Genomic DNA, 13551 nt, shown 5'->3' on the forward strand with positions numbered 1-13551 from the left:
AGACAGGCGAGCTTCGTTGTTAACTGTGAGATATTACGATTTATATGTGATATAAAAAGTTTTAAAAACTTGTGAAGCAAGCGACCACTTCTCTGAAAAAAGCCTTTTGTAGACACACAGAAAAAGCGAACACACATACATACATACATTTTCGCTTTTATATTTATAGATTAGTTGATTCAATGTTTTCCTTGACAAAACTATGACAGATGCACTTGAAGAGCACCAAGGAACAGTCAGCATCGGTGGCAGAAACAATCAAAAACCTGTATTTTGCTGATGATATAGACTGAGTCGCAGGCGCAGAACAAGAACTGGAGAACCTGGTCAGACAACTAGATAGATCCTCCACAGGTTACAGCATGGAAAGCAGTGTAAACAAAAAAAATTGATAACAAATAGTGACAATGGAATCCAAACTGACATCACTGCTAACGGAGAAAAGCTTAAAACTGAAGAATTTAAAATGCCTTGGAGCAATAGTTTCAGATGAGGGTCCAAACCTGGAGTATTAGCCAGAATTGCAATGACAACTGCAACACTGGCTAAGTTGAACATCATTTGAAAGGCAATCAAGCTCAACTCAAAGATAAGACTCATGCATTCCCTTGTCCACTGAGTTTTCCTGTACGCTTGTGAAACATGGACCCTTAGAGCAGAAAGGCCTCAGAAATGAGATACTTCAGGAGACTGCTTGGCATCTCTTACAAAGACCATTGGCATCTCTTCCAAAGACCATTGGCATCTCTTCCAAAGACCATTGGCATCTCTTACAAAGACCATTGGCATCTCTTCCAAAGACCATTGGCATCTCTTACAAAGACCATTGGCATCTCTTCCAAAGACCACTTAACCAATGAGGAAGTCCAAAACAGAATAAGGCAAGCCATTGGTTCTTAAGAAGATCTTCTCACCACAATCAGGATTCGCAAACTAAAATTGATCGGTCACATAACAAGAGGAGAGAGGCTTGCCAAGACTGTGCTCCAGGGAACAGTGAGAGGAGGAAGAAAGAGAGGAAGACAAAAGAAGGGATGAGAAGACAACATCACAGAATAGACAGGATTGAAGCTGAGTGAGGCGATCAAGCATGTGGAGGACAGGAAAGGATGGAAAGGACTGGTTGGCAGGTTATCTGTAGTGCCCCAACAGCAACCGCCATAGTGAAGGTGAAGAAAAAAAAAAGAAAAGAACTTCTACTGCTTATGTTAAAAATAAACGTCTCCGTCGTGGTAAAAAAAGACCTTAAAACAATCCGACTCTTGTGTGTGTATTTATTTTTTTTTTTTTAACTTGAAAAAATTTACTGAAATAAAAAAATTAATTGGATTCTTAATTATTGTAGCAAAATCTGAAAATTGAAAAACTGAATTCCGAGTAAAATCAGTGGTATCTACACAATTGTTATGTTGCAGTAATGAAAATATCCAAAAATTACAAAAAAAAAACATAAGATAAAACTATTATTGAAAAATAGTTTCTGAAAAAATTCCAAGTATGTATATAAATTAATAGCATCGGTTTGTCTTGTTACAATAATGGTGGCTGTCACGCAATCATCTATTTGTACAAAGTACATGGTTTATGTAATAATGCAGTAATATTTAACTAATTGTGACATGACAATTAAGTAGATAACATTGCTTATTGTTGAAATTAATAAAACAGTAAATAGTTATTGCTTTTTTTTTTTTTTGTGTGTGTTGTAGTGCAGTCAGCTGTTAACCACGTTAACCATAATATTTAAAATGGAGGAAAAAAGGCAGGAGTCCTAAGCGTTTGGGTTTATATAGATGTGCTTAAATGAAGAGAGCAACGATTGGAATATGTTTTGGCCAATCCACACAACTTTTAAAGTAACAAAGGGAAATAACTATGCTAAACATTCTATAAATGTCTTATACATTTTGGTTCTTGTCCAGAATTCAACCAAATTTTAAAAAAAGAAATGCAGAGAAGTATTTATGATGTACTGGAACTTAGATGTCCTATTCCAAAAGTCATATAAATTGATCAAGTATTTTTTTTTTTTTTTTACTGTAAAAAATCAAATTTTATAAGGAAGCGATAACGGTGTGTCCTGCTGCACCAACTTTTATAAATGAAAGGAGACAACTTGATTCAAACTACTAAAATCAAAATCAGTGTTGTAATAGCTATGATTTTACTACTAAAATTGCTAAGAATTTGTAGCAAACGAAATTGCAACAAACATAAGCAGATGCAAATTCTCATGGCTGGAAATTTTGAATAAACTTCCTTCCTGGCTTGTCCAATCAGAAGCCAACTCTCAGTCATGTGACCGAGTTTATAAAAGGTTAAACCAGCAACACTCTCTCTTTCTTCCCAGATCATAAATTGACAACTCCACGTGGAACAAACCTGTTACCCCCAACTTCTCTCTTGAGACTCAACAGAACTCACCTGGACCCTGGGCTCGGGGGGTTCGACTAAGACGTGAATACAAAGTCAACATGGTTATCTCCACACACGGACTTCCATTTAGTATGCACACATGAACTCACTTTCTTATCCTACAGTAAATGTTAGGTAAACACCGGACAATGCCGTGTATGAAGCATTTATTCAGTTACTGGTTTATCTATCTATCTAATTGTCTATCTGTCTAGCTATGTAAACAGCAAAGATTGAATTGTGGGAAATGATAAGTTAAGCATGCATGCAGGTGCAGAAAGGGCCAAAGGATCATGTTGTGACAGGTATCAAACTGGGTGATTGATCAAGTTGCACTGGAAGGTATGCAAACAGGGACTGGATCTGACATGACAAAGGTTCCAGTTTGAATAAGCTGAGTTAATTTTAGAGGAGTGGGTTTTAAGATGCCAAAGAGACAAGATTGATTAAACAGGTTTCCCCGCAAGAGGGAGACGGTTTCCAAATGGATGCAGAGAAACCACAAACCAAAGATCATCGTTCACTCCAGTTCTGCTGTGATGAAATGCCTGGGAGTGAATAGAGAATATATAAACGTCTTGTGTTTGTCTGAAGCATTTCCTTTAAGCAGAACCCAGCTCCCCCAAGACATTGGCGAATCCCCCAGGATGCAATTCTCCATCTATATAAAAGCCAAGTATGTCCAAGGATGGAGTACTGCTGCCACATCTGGGCAGGAGCTGCTAAAAACCGCCTATCCTGCCTTGACAGACTACAAAATAGACTTTGTGGCTTAGTGGGGGATGTCCTTTTCTCCTCCCTGCAACCTCTCTCCCACAGAAGAGACGTTGCGAGCCTGTCTTTGTTTTATTGTTACTTCCATGCCAAGTGCTCATCTGAGCTCTAATCTCTGGCACTCCCTCGCCAATTTTTCACGATAAACACTTATCTAGCTGAAACCACTGTCAAAAACTTTTCCTACTCTTTATCTGTTCCTAACTCAAAACATAGATTCCATGAACAAAGCTTCTTTCTTAGAAGTGCACGCCTGTGAAACTTTCTTCCGTTTGCCTGTTTCCCACCTGACTACAACTTGGATGTCTTCATATCTAACATAAACAAATTCCTGATGAACCGCCCACTTAAGTAAGACACTTTATCAAATCTCCAATACTAACGATTACTATGATACTATCCCATTGATTACTGTACACGCAATAACCCTATTCCCCGAGTGGCTTCCAGGGCTTGATAAGTGGTGACTTCCATGTAAAAAAAAAAAAAAAAAAAAAAAAAAAAAAAGGCACAGTGGAAATAGGTATGTCGTCATGTTTATGTATTCTGAATGTACTGTGAACTATATATTTTGACACACCCGGACACCTATAATACTAGACGAGTCACAGGCCACTAAAATAGACATTTATATTTTACCATACCGTCTCTAATCTTTCGTGATGCACGCTTCTATTACTAAATTCTAGTAGACAAATAATCCATCATGGCTACGAACCATAACTTCAACACACATATGAACTCTTCTCTCTTTCAACAGGCTTGTATAATCATCAAAATCTCTACACAGAAACACCTTCCATGACCAACCCGTTTCCTTATTCTTACTAATGAAGATAATCAATAAAGCCGTTATTTGATCTTAGAATGAGACTTCTTTTCTCGTCTTCCATTTGTACAGGTCCTGGATATGACCTTAAACTATATCCGATGGTGAGGCCCCAGCTTGTGGGCTTTGGGGAGTGTGGAGCCACCCCTTAATTGCCATTGCTCCCAGGTCCACTCTGACCCAGAGTGGTAGTACCTGTTAGGGACCCAACTATGGGTTGAATAGAAACTGACTTAAAAAAAAAAACCCAAATGTATTCTATTAAAAATTTTTTCTTTAAAATCACTGGATTCGGCATTAAATAACTTGAAAAGGGTTGATATGCCGTAAAACAAAAAACAACCAACCAACCAATCCATTTGTACATGATGGCAACTCCCAACGGGATGATGAACATGCAACGTCCATAGACATCTTATTCTACAAATCTTCTATAAAAAAAAAAGCACTACTTTATCAATTTACATTATTTTTGGCATATGATAATTTTATTCGTTAACCAGTACATACATCATAAAGGTTTTTCTATGTGTTTTTTTTAATTAGGTTGAATTTAGGACAACAACAGAAATTCTACTATATAAAATTTCACAAAATGGCTGATTTTTTATTTCTAACCTTTTATTTTCTTTGCAGAGGTCTTCAAGCAGACATTATTATTCTAATGTTGGATGTAACTCATCATGGCAAGAATATTCTTGAATCACCAAAAATGGTGCTTACAGATTACATTTTTCAACATCTGAAAACTTTGATGGCCTCAACAACTGACGAAAAAAATGTTTCAATCTCGGACAATCTCCACAAAAGCATAAACCTAAACAATGTTATTGTCGTATTCAACAAGTCGGACTCAGTTGATGGATTTTTAGTGACCGAATTGCAGAATCAAATCAGTTTATGTCTTGAAAACCTTTCCTGTTGTTTGATGTCCTGTTTAAACAAACATGGAGTCTCATGGTTTCTTGATATCTTATTGCAAAAAATTAAATTCAGGTTAGTCTCATATTTTCTCAATTTCTCCAGCAAATAATTTTGCATAATTCTTAGACAGTATTTTGTTAGTCTAATCACAGATTTAAAAAAAAATAATGTATGAAAGTGGTTGGGTGAGTAGATAGTAGAAAGTTTCTTTATTTCATATAAAAGTTGTTTCAGACAAAGCATGAAGCCACTTGATGTAAGGAGCTAAAAAGAACAAAAGATGATTTATACAAAGACAGAAGACGCCTATATACGGCATAATCACGTTGACACACCAGTTCCCATCAGATCGCCTAAATTAAGCAACATTGAGCCTGGTCATTACTAAAATAGGTGACCAATTTAGAAATTGCAGGCACTGATGTAGGAAGACTTTGACACCTTCCTGCAAGAGTTACAAAAACCTAACGTCATCATCTCCCCTAATGGGGCCTGCAGTTCTTTGGAAGAAACTAATGGAAAAGGAAGATGTATTATAACAATTGAACAGTGAATTACTGAAGACTACTAGACTAACGAATCAAATGAGCTTGAACAAAGAAAGCAGGGAATAAATCAGACAATTCTAAAGTTGAGATAGCAAGGTCAGTTGGCAGGTGAACGTCATAGGGAAATATAGTCAGTCTCAGTCTGGTCGAGCTCCTTGCCTGGAGGTCCTGGATATGACCTTAAACTATATCCAGTGGTGAGGCCCAAGCTTGCGGGCTTTGGGGAGTGTGGAGTCACCCTTTAATTGCCATTGCTCCCAGGTCCACTCTGACCCGGAGTGGCAGTACCTGTTAGGATACCAACTATGGGTTAAATAGAAACCGACGTGAAAACAACAAATATTCTATTAAAAATTTTTCTTCAAAATCTTTGGATTCTGCATTAAATAACCTGAAAAGGGTTGATATGCTGTAAAACAAAAACAACCAACCAACCTTGCCCGGACCAATGTGACTCTCACTCTTTAGATTTCCCTGTCTTCCATCAGCTGCCTCAGATCTCCAGGATCACAGTTGGCACCATGTGCAATTTGCTGGATGTACGTGGATCTAGGTACGCTCGTGTCATGGAGTCTACAGCAACACATTCCTTACCAGTTCTTGCTTGCTGCTCTAGCAGTGACCGGGAAATCGTAGACGTCGCTCCCTGATGGTAGTAGATATGGCAGGTAGTGATGGTGATGTCATGGGGAGCAGCATAACAGTGGTGTGTTTTGTCGGAAGAACTAAAGAACCAGTCAACGAAAGGGCAGGAAAGATGCTGAGCGGGAGAATCATTCATTTCAGGGTCAACCAGTCTAATTGAGAGATACTGCATTTCACTTGTAGACATAGCTCACACAGGTGTTATTATCAGAGTTATCGAAAGATTCAGTGTGACTCAAAATCAGAAACATGGTAGGAAGTTGTAAGGATGGATTGGAGAAAAAGAAGAATAAATATAAACCTGGCTTGAGATAGGTTGGTTTGTAAGGTAATTTGCTGTCTAACACAAGCCAGCACATAAAACAAATGTTAAACTAAATATCATGATATATCATGATGATATCTAGCATTCAGTGGGGAATCCTTTGATTTTTTTTGTATGTAATTGCTCTGTGGAAAATGAAGGGTTCTTCTCCAGAATTCCCACTGTATAAAAAACAAAGATAAAGAAAAATCTGTATGATGTATGTACCTGTAGCTAAAAAAAAAAATATCATATTCCAAAAATTACGTAAATTGATCAAGTAGTTTTATTTTTAAATAACAAAATAATATTTTATGAGGATACAAAGAGTCATCGTCTTAACTGCCATTTTGAAAAACATCTCAAGAAACAAATATGATATAGACACTTTCAAGTAGGAAGATTTTATTGGATCACATAAATTGATAAAGTAGTTTTATTTTTTAAATAAGAAAATCAAATCTTATAAGTATCTAAGGAGTGGATGTCTTGCTCACCATTTTAAAAACAAATTTCGAGAAGTAAAAGGAGATAACTCAACAATAATTCTAATGTTTTAATGTCTATGAATTCCCATTAATCTCTTGAAAATGATTATGCTAAAATTACTTGATCAATTTACGTGAATTTTGGTATATGATATTTCCGTTTTGTCATAAATTATACAGATATTTATTTTTGTTTTTTAATATAGAGGAATTCTGGACAATGGCTAATGATTTTTTGTTAAATTTAAAAGCCAAAACATTGTGAAAAATAATAAACAAGATGAGAATCGTAATCAAAATAATCCAAATAATATATAACATTCATGTGTAATCACCTTTTTCTTCACCATATTCCCTCTGCTTCACTTTTTTTGTTATCAAGTAAGATTTTTGACTTATATATAACGTCCATGTTTAACAATATAAATATTATAATGCAAGTTCTCTCAATCTTAACCCTTTACCGTCAGAATTTTTTTATGCAATAAATAAATATTTTAATCATGAAACCCGCAGATGACGGAAGTTAGCGTGAAACTGATGCACGAACATAAACAAACTCCTCATTTACTTGTTGAACCATACATAAACCTGAAGTTTGAAGACCAGTTTGGCCGACAAACCATAAGTGTAAGAAATTTTTTTTTTTTGTTTATTTTTTAAAGTACAATTTGGCGGTAAATGGTTAACATTGTAGAAATCATATTGTTGATTGAGATTGTCGGACTGACTTCCTCATCTTGGTTGTTATTGTCATAACGTTTCGGCCGTTTTGCCCTCCGGCCTTCGTCAGGTGAACGGTTTGTTAGGAGTCTCGAACCCAACCCTTTATTATTATTATGGGGGTACCGTGTTCGGACTCCAGCTAGGCTTTGGGACATAGTTGTTGGTTCTCTGTTTTTCAATGTTACTTTTTCACTGCCTTCGTTCAGGATTGAACTCAGCACCTTTGGGTAACTGTAAACTTTGATACAACGTCTAGGACCACTCGGCCATATGTCACTAGGACAATACAGACAATTAAATCATATTGGTCGAACATTTATTATCTTATTTATATTTTTTTTTGTTTTCTTATTTTAAGGTGTGGTGATCCATCTGTGGGTAAACCGAGCCTTACCCAACAACGACATCGTGTCCACCTGACCAAATGTGTTCATCACCTGGGAATGGCTCTGAATCATTTCGATCACGATGAAGTCCTCATAGCTGAACATTTACGCAGAGCTTTAAGACAACTTGGAAAAATTGTTGGGCAATTTGTAAATGATGACATCCTTGATGTCTTATTTAAAGACTTTTGCATTGGCAAATGATATTTTATTTTTCGTTGATCAATAACAGTGTTGCCTTCCAGAAACAACACTACAACTTTATTTTAAAACTTTTCTTGAAAAAATCAATTCAGATAACTTGATTATGTAGTAGAGCTGACATCTATTCAATGTAGCCGCCTTCAGCCTCAATCACCACCTTGATACAGGTCCAGGACTAGGAGCATGCGTTTTCCACAAGCACCAGTGGGAACTCGGCGAATGGCACCAATCAGGTTAACTTTGGTGTTGTGGGAGGTCATGTTGGTGATGTTCTCGACGTATGACAAAACAACGTAGTCCAGTGGGTTCAGGTCGAGGAAGGACGGGGGCCAGTGAGAGAAGGGTACAAAGTTGTAGTACTCTTTCTGAATCCAAGCTTGGATCTCTTTGAATTTGTAAGCTGGTGACAAGACCTGCTGCCACACCCAAGGTTTGCCATCGGCCACCTGATTGCATCAGTATGTCCGGATACACTTTGGGGTTGACTTTCAAGCCGACTTCAAAGATATGAAGTAGCATAATGTGGCCCTCACTTGAAACTACACCAAAGACCATAATCATAGCTGGAAACATTGTTTTCATCATCTTGGGCATGTCTCTGTTATTTGTGGCAATCTAGCTATGCATTTTGAGGGTGCTGACAATGGTCCTGTTGTCATAACTTGGATCAGTAGAAAGCATGAGTTGTACAGTGGCTCATCTTTGATCTCACTTGTTGAACATTATATCACTTTCAGACATGATAGAAGTCTACTATCGCTCTTTGGGTTTATACACATTGGCCAACTTATGGCCAGCAACATATAAGGAAAACCAGTTTTCATCAAATGGAAATGGAATCATGCCGTCATTTCTTGAGCGACAATTTTATCATTCCACTCTATAAATGCATTTTTATATCTAATACATGAAGTAAAGTTAGTCTATCATTTCTTTGTCATCAATAGCTTTTTTTCTACAAAATCAATATTTGGTTCTGATCCCTCACATTTCCTCGTGGATGCTGTTAGGAAGATGAAAATGTGTGTTGACTCTGAGGTTGGTATATTTCATGATGATACCATGCTCTATTTACAAAATACGAACAAATCGAGCGCCTACATATCCAAGACAATGGTTGCATGCTCAGAAAATGATCTCTAATCTGTAGTAGAATGGTGCCAAAGATGGATGGTTACATTGAATGCTATTAAGATAAAGTTCCTTTATTTCAACAATTCTAAGAAACTTTACCAATTACAGATTGTCATGGCTGAGAGCTTCCTTTCTGGGAATCAACCATTAAAACTGATTGGTCTAACATTCATGGGCAACATTAATCAGAGTAAATACTTACAAGATACTACCAAGTCTGCTGCAAAGACGGTTAGTTATCTCTACCCGCCAAGTATAATTCTAACAGCTGCCACGATTTGCCCATGCATGTAGTATTGTTGCCACATTTCAGCTAGTGCACCAACTACAAGTTTCTTTTGTACAGGGTATATTTTTCATATATTTGATAGAGCACTAACAGTTCAGCCCAGTTTTTCTCAGGCCCTATGTACTGTTCATAACTTATATATACATATATATATATATATTAAAAAGTTTGACTCATGTCCAGGTAACCTACATCTAAAATTTAAAGTGTTTAGACTGAAAATTGGCAGAGGAGTTTGATAGAGACTGCAAAGGTCAACTCTTTCAACTTTGATTTCTTGACAGCCAAATTCTCGCCCAAAACTTGATTAAAAAGCTTGCTGCATACCTTTTATGAAAAATTTCAAATGTTTAGACCAAAAATTGATTTGATAAAGATCGCAGAGGTCAAATTTTTTTATACTTTGACCCCAATTTTGATTTCTTAACATTTATTGTTTTGGGCTCAAATTAAATTAAAAAGTTTGATCCATGTCCAAGTAACCTACATCTAAAATTTCAAGTGTTTAGACCCAAGCTTTTTTTTTTTGTTGTTGTTGTTGTTATTAATGTTTTTTGTGTTGGTTTTAGCATCCCAAATTGTTGTATGAAATTAATGAGTGTTAAAAAAAATGAAAGAAAGTTTGCTTTTTTCTTGTTTTGTTTTAATTAAAGAATTGTGATTAGATTGGAATTTTTGTTTCTCTTAAATAAAAATTTAACCCTCAGTTGATTTAAATCGCTGATAAAAAAAAAAAATTGAAACAAGGAAATTGTTTTTGTTTTAATTAGCTGCCGGTAAAACAAATTCCCAGTAAATAGTACAAATTACAAAATAACCCTGTTTAAATACAAAAAACAAAACGTCTACCGATTGATGTGAACAAACCTGAAAACTAATGGTTAAGAGACACCCTTCTAATCCATTCGACCATAGGACTGATTACGATATCACGTCAACATTTTTTGTATTCAGAGAACAATGGTTGACGCATGCACAGATGTTGAAAAATTTTGGAAATAAAACATAACACAGTTCGGAGCTGAGCAAGTGAAAATAGGAAGTAAAACTCGTGTTAACAGACACAGGACTATGAAATAAAGTGATGATTGGAACAAAGAGGTGAGGGAAGAGAGTGTGCTAAAAGGGAGGCGATGGATCTTAAAGTTTGGTCTGTTTTAGGAGAGTTATTGAGATTTTATTTTTTTATCGGAGATGCCACTTAGAGCTATATGTCTTGGGTAGAGTTCTTTACTGTAATTAAAAATATTTCAGATTAGAATAGGCCAAATCTTTGAAGAATTAATGTTGAATTTGTATAAAAAGATGGTTATTATAGCTGTCTAGTTGTAGAGGTAGTTAAATTCTAGAGGGAGCGGGGGGAAGACCAAGATGATGTTTTCATATATTAGGATTGAACTGAGGGAGGAGGAGGCGGCGGTTACTGATCAATTTAAATTTAGACTTTACATGAATAAAAATAAAAGGGTTATGGGTAAAAGTTGTCTTGGAGATATTGGGGAGAATTTGATTAGTGGTGCTATTAGAATAAGGATGTTACGTTACTAATGCATATCAACATGAGTATGGGTAGGTTAGTTGCTGGATAGGTTCAATCAGACAATAGAGAAGGTGTATTCAAGGGTCGCCTGAGAATATACTGTTTTTAAAAATGAAAGTAGTGATGGAGAGAATGAAAAAAAAAAGGGGTTCTAATTGTCAGATACTGGGTGCTACACTTGGTATGTGAGAGAGATTAGTCAACCGTTCATAGAAATGGAAAGATTTGCAATTAGGGAGGCAGGTTGGGTTTATGTTAGAGGGTTGATATAATATAAGGGGTTACAAATATTAGGTCTGGTTTGGAGGAGGTTTATTGGTAGAGTTTAGGGTGCTTCCATTTTTTTTTTTTTTTTTGTGCCTGTAACTGGATATTATTTCTGACTTAGAATTGACAATTGTTGACACAGTGGCCTCTGCATTGCAGAAGAGGCAGTATTTTGAACCTGTGCTGTACAATTTAGACTTTCTTAATATTTTCCATTTTAAAGTGAAATTTATGTTATTTTCTTTTCAGTTTCTTATTAGGTTAGAGAGAGTGGTTTTCGCCTTTGCTGTTTCACTAGAGAACAGTTGTAAGTGGTTAGATATTCTAGTTTTTATAGGGAAGGAGGATAGTCCTATGTATGTATTTTGGGGTTGGGGTATGATATATTCGAGGGTTCACTGCCAAAGATTAGTAATGTCTGCTCTTACTGGCTGCGGGATTGGTTGTTCAGTAAATGTATCATTATTTATGAAGTTATGTGTATTATTGTGGGTAGTTCTAGTTATTTAGGTTTAACTAGTCATGGGGTTGTCTGCTGTGGTGAGAGGCAATTCGGTCACCGTACATGAGTATATGATATCTGAGTACATAATCATTCTCAAATGGGCAATTTTCGGGGGTATTGCAGTTATATTTAGGGTATGTTGGGTTTGAGGTGCTGTCAATAATTTGCTGTGCAGATTTTATTTTTTATATTAGAATTTATGATTGTTTGCACTAGGATTAGAGAAAGAGATTTTGATGGAATTTTTATTTCGAATCCTGTTGTATTTGTGAGGGTGTTTAAATGTGTTTTCTATTATTTTTAAGAATTCTTTAGGGATATTGGTTTTTACTCTATTATTGTCAGGTGGGTGGAACCAAATGTTCTTTCTTCTAATTCTTTTTTTTTGGGGGGGGGATTTGCTCTTTTTCTAAGTTATTGTTTGGATGTTTTTTTTGTTTATGGTTATCATGATTTGGTATTATTGCATTTTTTTGTCTATATTTGCATTTGGTCCTGTTATGGGTAATTATGCTTGGGGTGTTGGGATGGTTTTTTTTACTATTATTTGTACTGTACTTTATTTTGTCAGTGTATCCTAAGTTAGCTAGTGCATTGTTGTAAAAGTTAGAATTGTTTTAAGTTGGCAGAAAGGTTGGAGATTCTGTTCAAAACTGATTCTGGGGTTGCTTTAATGACACATCTAGCGTGATTAGAGAATTTATGGACATAGTGTAATAATAGATATGGTAAGGGCAGTATAATCCTTCATTTAGGTTTAGGGTAACGTCTAGAAAATTTGAGGTGTTTTTTTTAATTTTCTATTGTCATAGCTGCCAAAAAATTCTTTTAATTTAATAATGGTTCTATTATATAGACTGGGTCTTGCTCCAGTTACTAATAGAGCGTTGTTCCTATATAGGCCTCCTTGTAAATCGCTATTTTTATATCTACATTTAAGTTCATTTAATAAGAAAAGTTCGACCTAATCCGTCGCCTAAGCAGAGTCCGATCACCCATATAGTATATATATATAGTATAAAAGTAGAATTCACACGTGCGTGTGTGTGTGTGTGTGTGTGTATATATATATATATATATATATATATATATATATATATATATAATCACCTGTCTGTTTATGGGTCTTTTTTTTACATTTTTCTTCATCTTTTTCTTCTAGGGGGTGGGACATCCAACCAGATGTCTAACATTTACCCCCATTTTAGTGAGTCCAACCAAGAGATCTTTTCAGAATTCTAGCCGCCCCTTTCAGTGCAATCGTTTGTATTTAACTTGCACTTGGTTCACCGGGTATGCTTGCTATGTACTTTTTAAAGTTCTTTTTCATAAGCAAAGTTGCTCCTATGATGATTGGTATAATTGAAACATCTTTTAATTTTCAATTTCGTTTCATATCAATATATCATACATGAGTCCTTGATACTTTGTTATCTTTTCCCTCTCAGCTCTGTTAAGCCCTGTATCATTGGGTACACTGACCTCTATTATGGTCGCTGTTTTATTCGCTCTGTCCCAAATCACTATATCTGGTTTAACAGCTGCGTTTTCTAGATATGTAGCAGTAGAGATG

General features: G+C 35.8%; 1 protein-coding gene across 2 annotated transcripts in view; it reads left to right on the forward strand.

Moving 5' to 3' along the window:
• The window catches only part of LOC145249485 (5-taurinomethyluridine-[tRNA] synthase subunit GTPB3, mitochondrial-like), a 42801-nt gene extending 32384 nt beyond the window's left edge, over positions 1-10417 (forward strand). The window contains exons 7-8 of one of the 2 annotated variants that reach the window (XM_080111078.1): positions 4655-5014; positions 8012-8357. In XM_080111078.1, the coding sequence (XP_079967204.1) occupies positions 4655-5014; positions 8012-8243 (592 nt within the window). In that variant the 3' untranslated portion in view covers positions 8244-8357. Of the gene's footprint in view, positions 1-4654; positions 5015-8011 lie in introns of both variants that reach the window. The other variant, XM_080111077.1, reaches the window with a different exon arrangement.
• Positions 10418-13551: the final 3134 nt, after the last annotated feature.

The sequence above is a fragment of the Euprymna scolopes genome, chromosome 28, assembly GCF_053919585.1.
Source record: "Euprymna scolopes isolate OS-2025 chromosome 28, ASM5391958v1, whole genome shotgun sequence".
Classification (NCBI taxonomy): Eukaryota; Metazoa; Mollusca; class Cephalopoda; order Sepiida; family Sepiolidae; genus Euprymna; species Euprymna scolopes.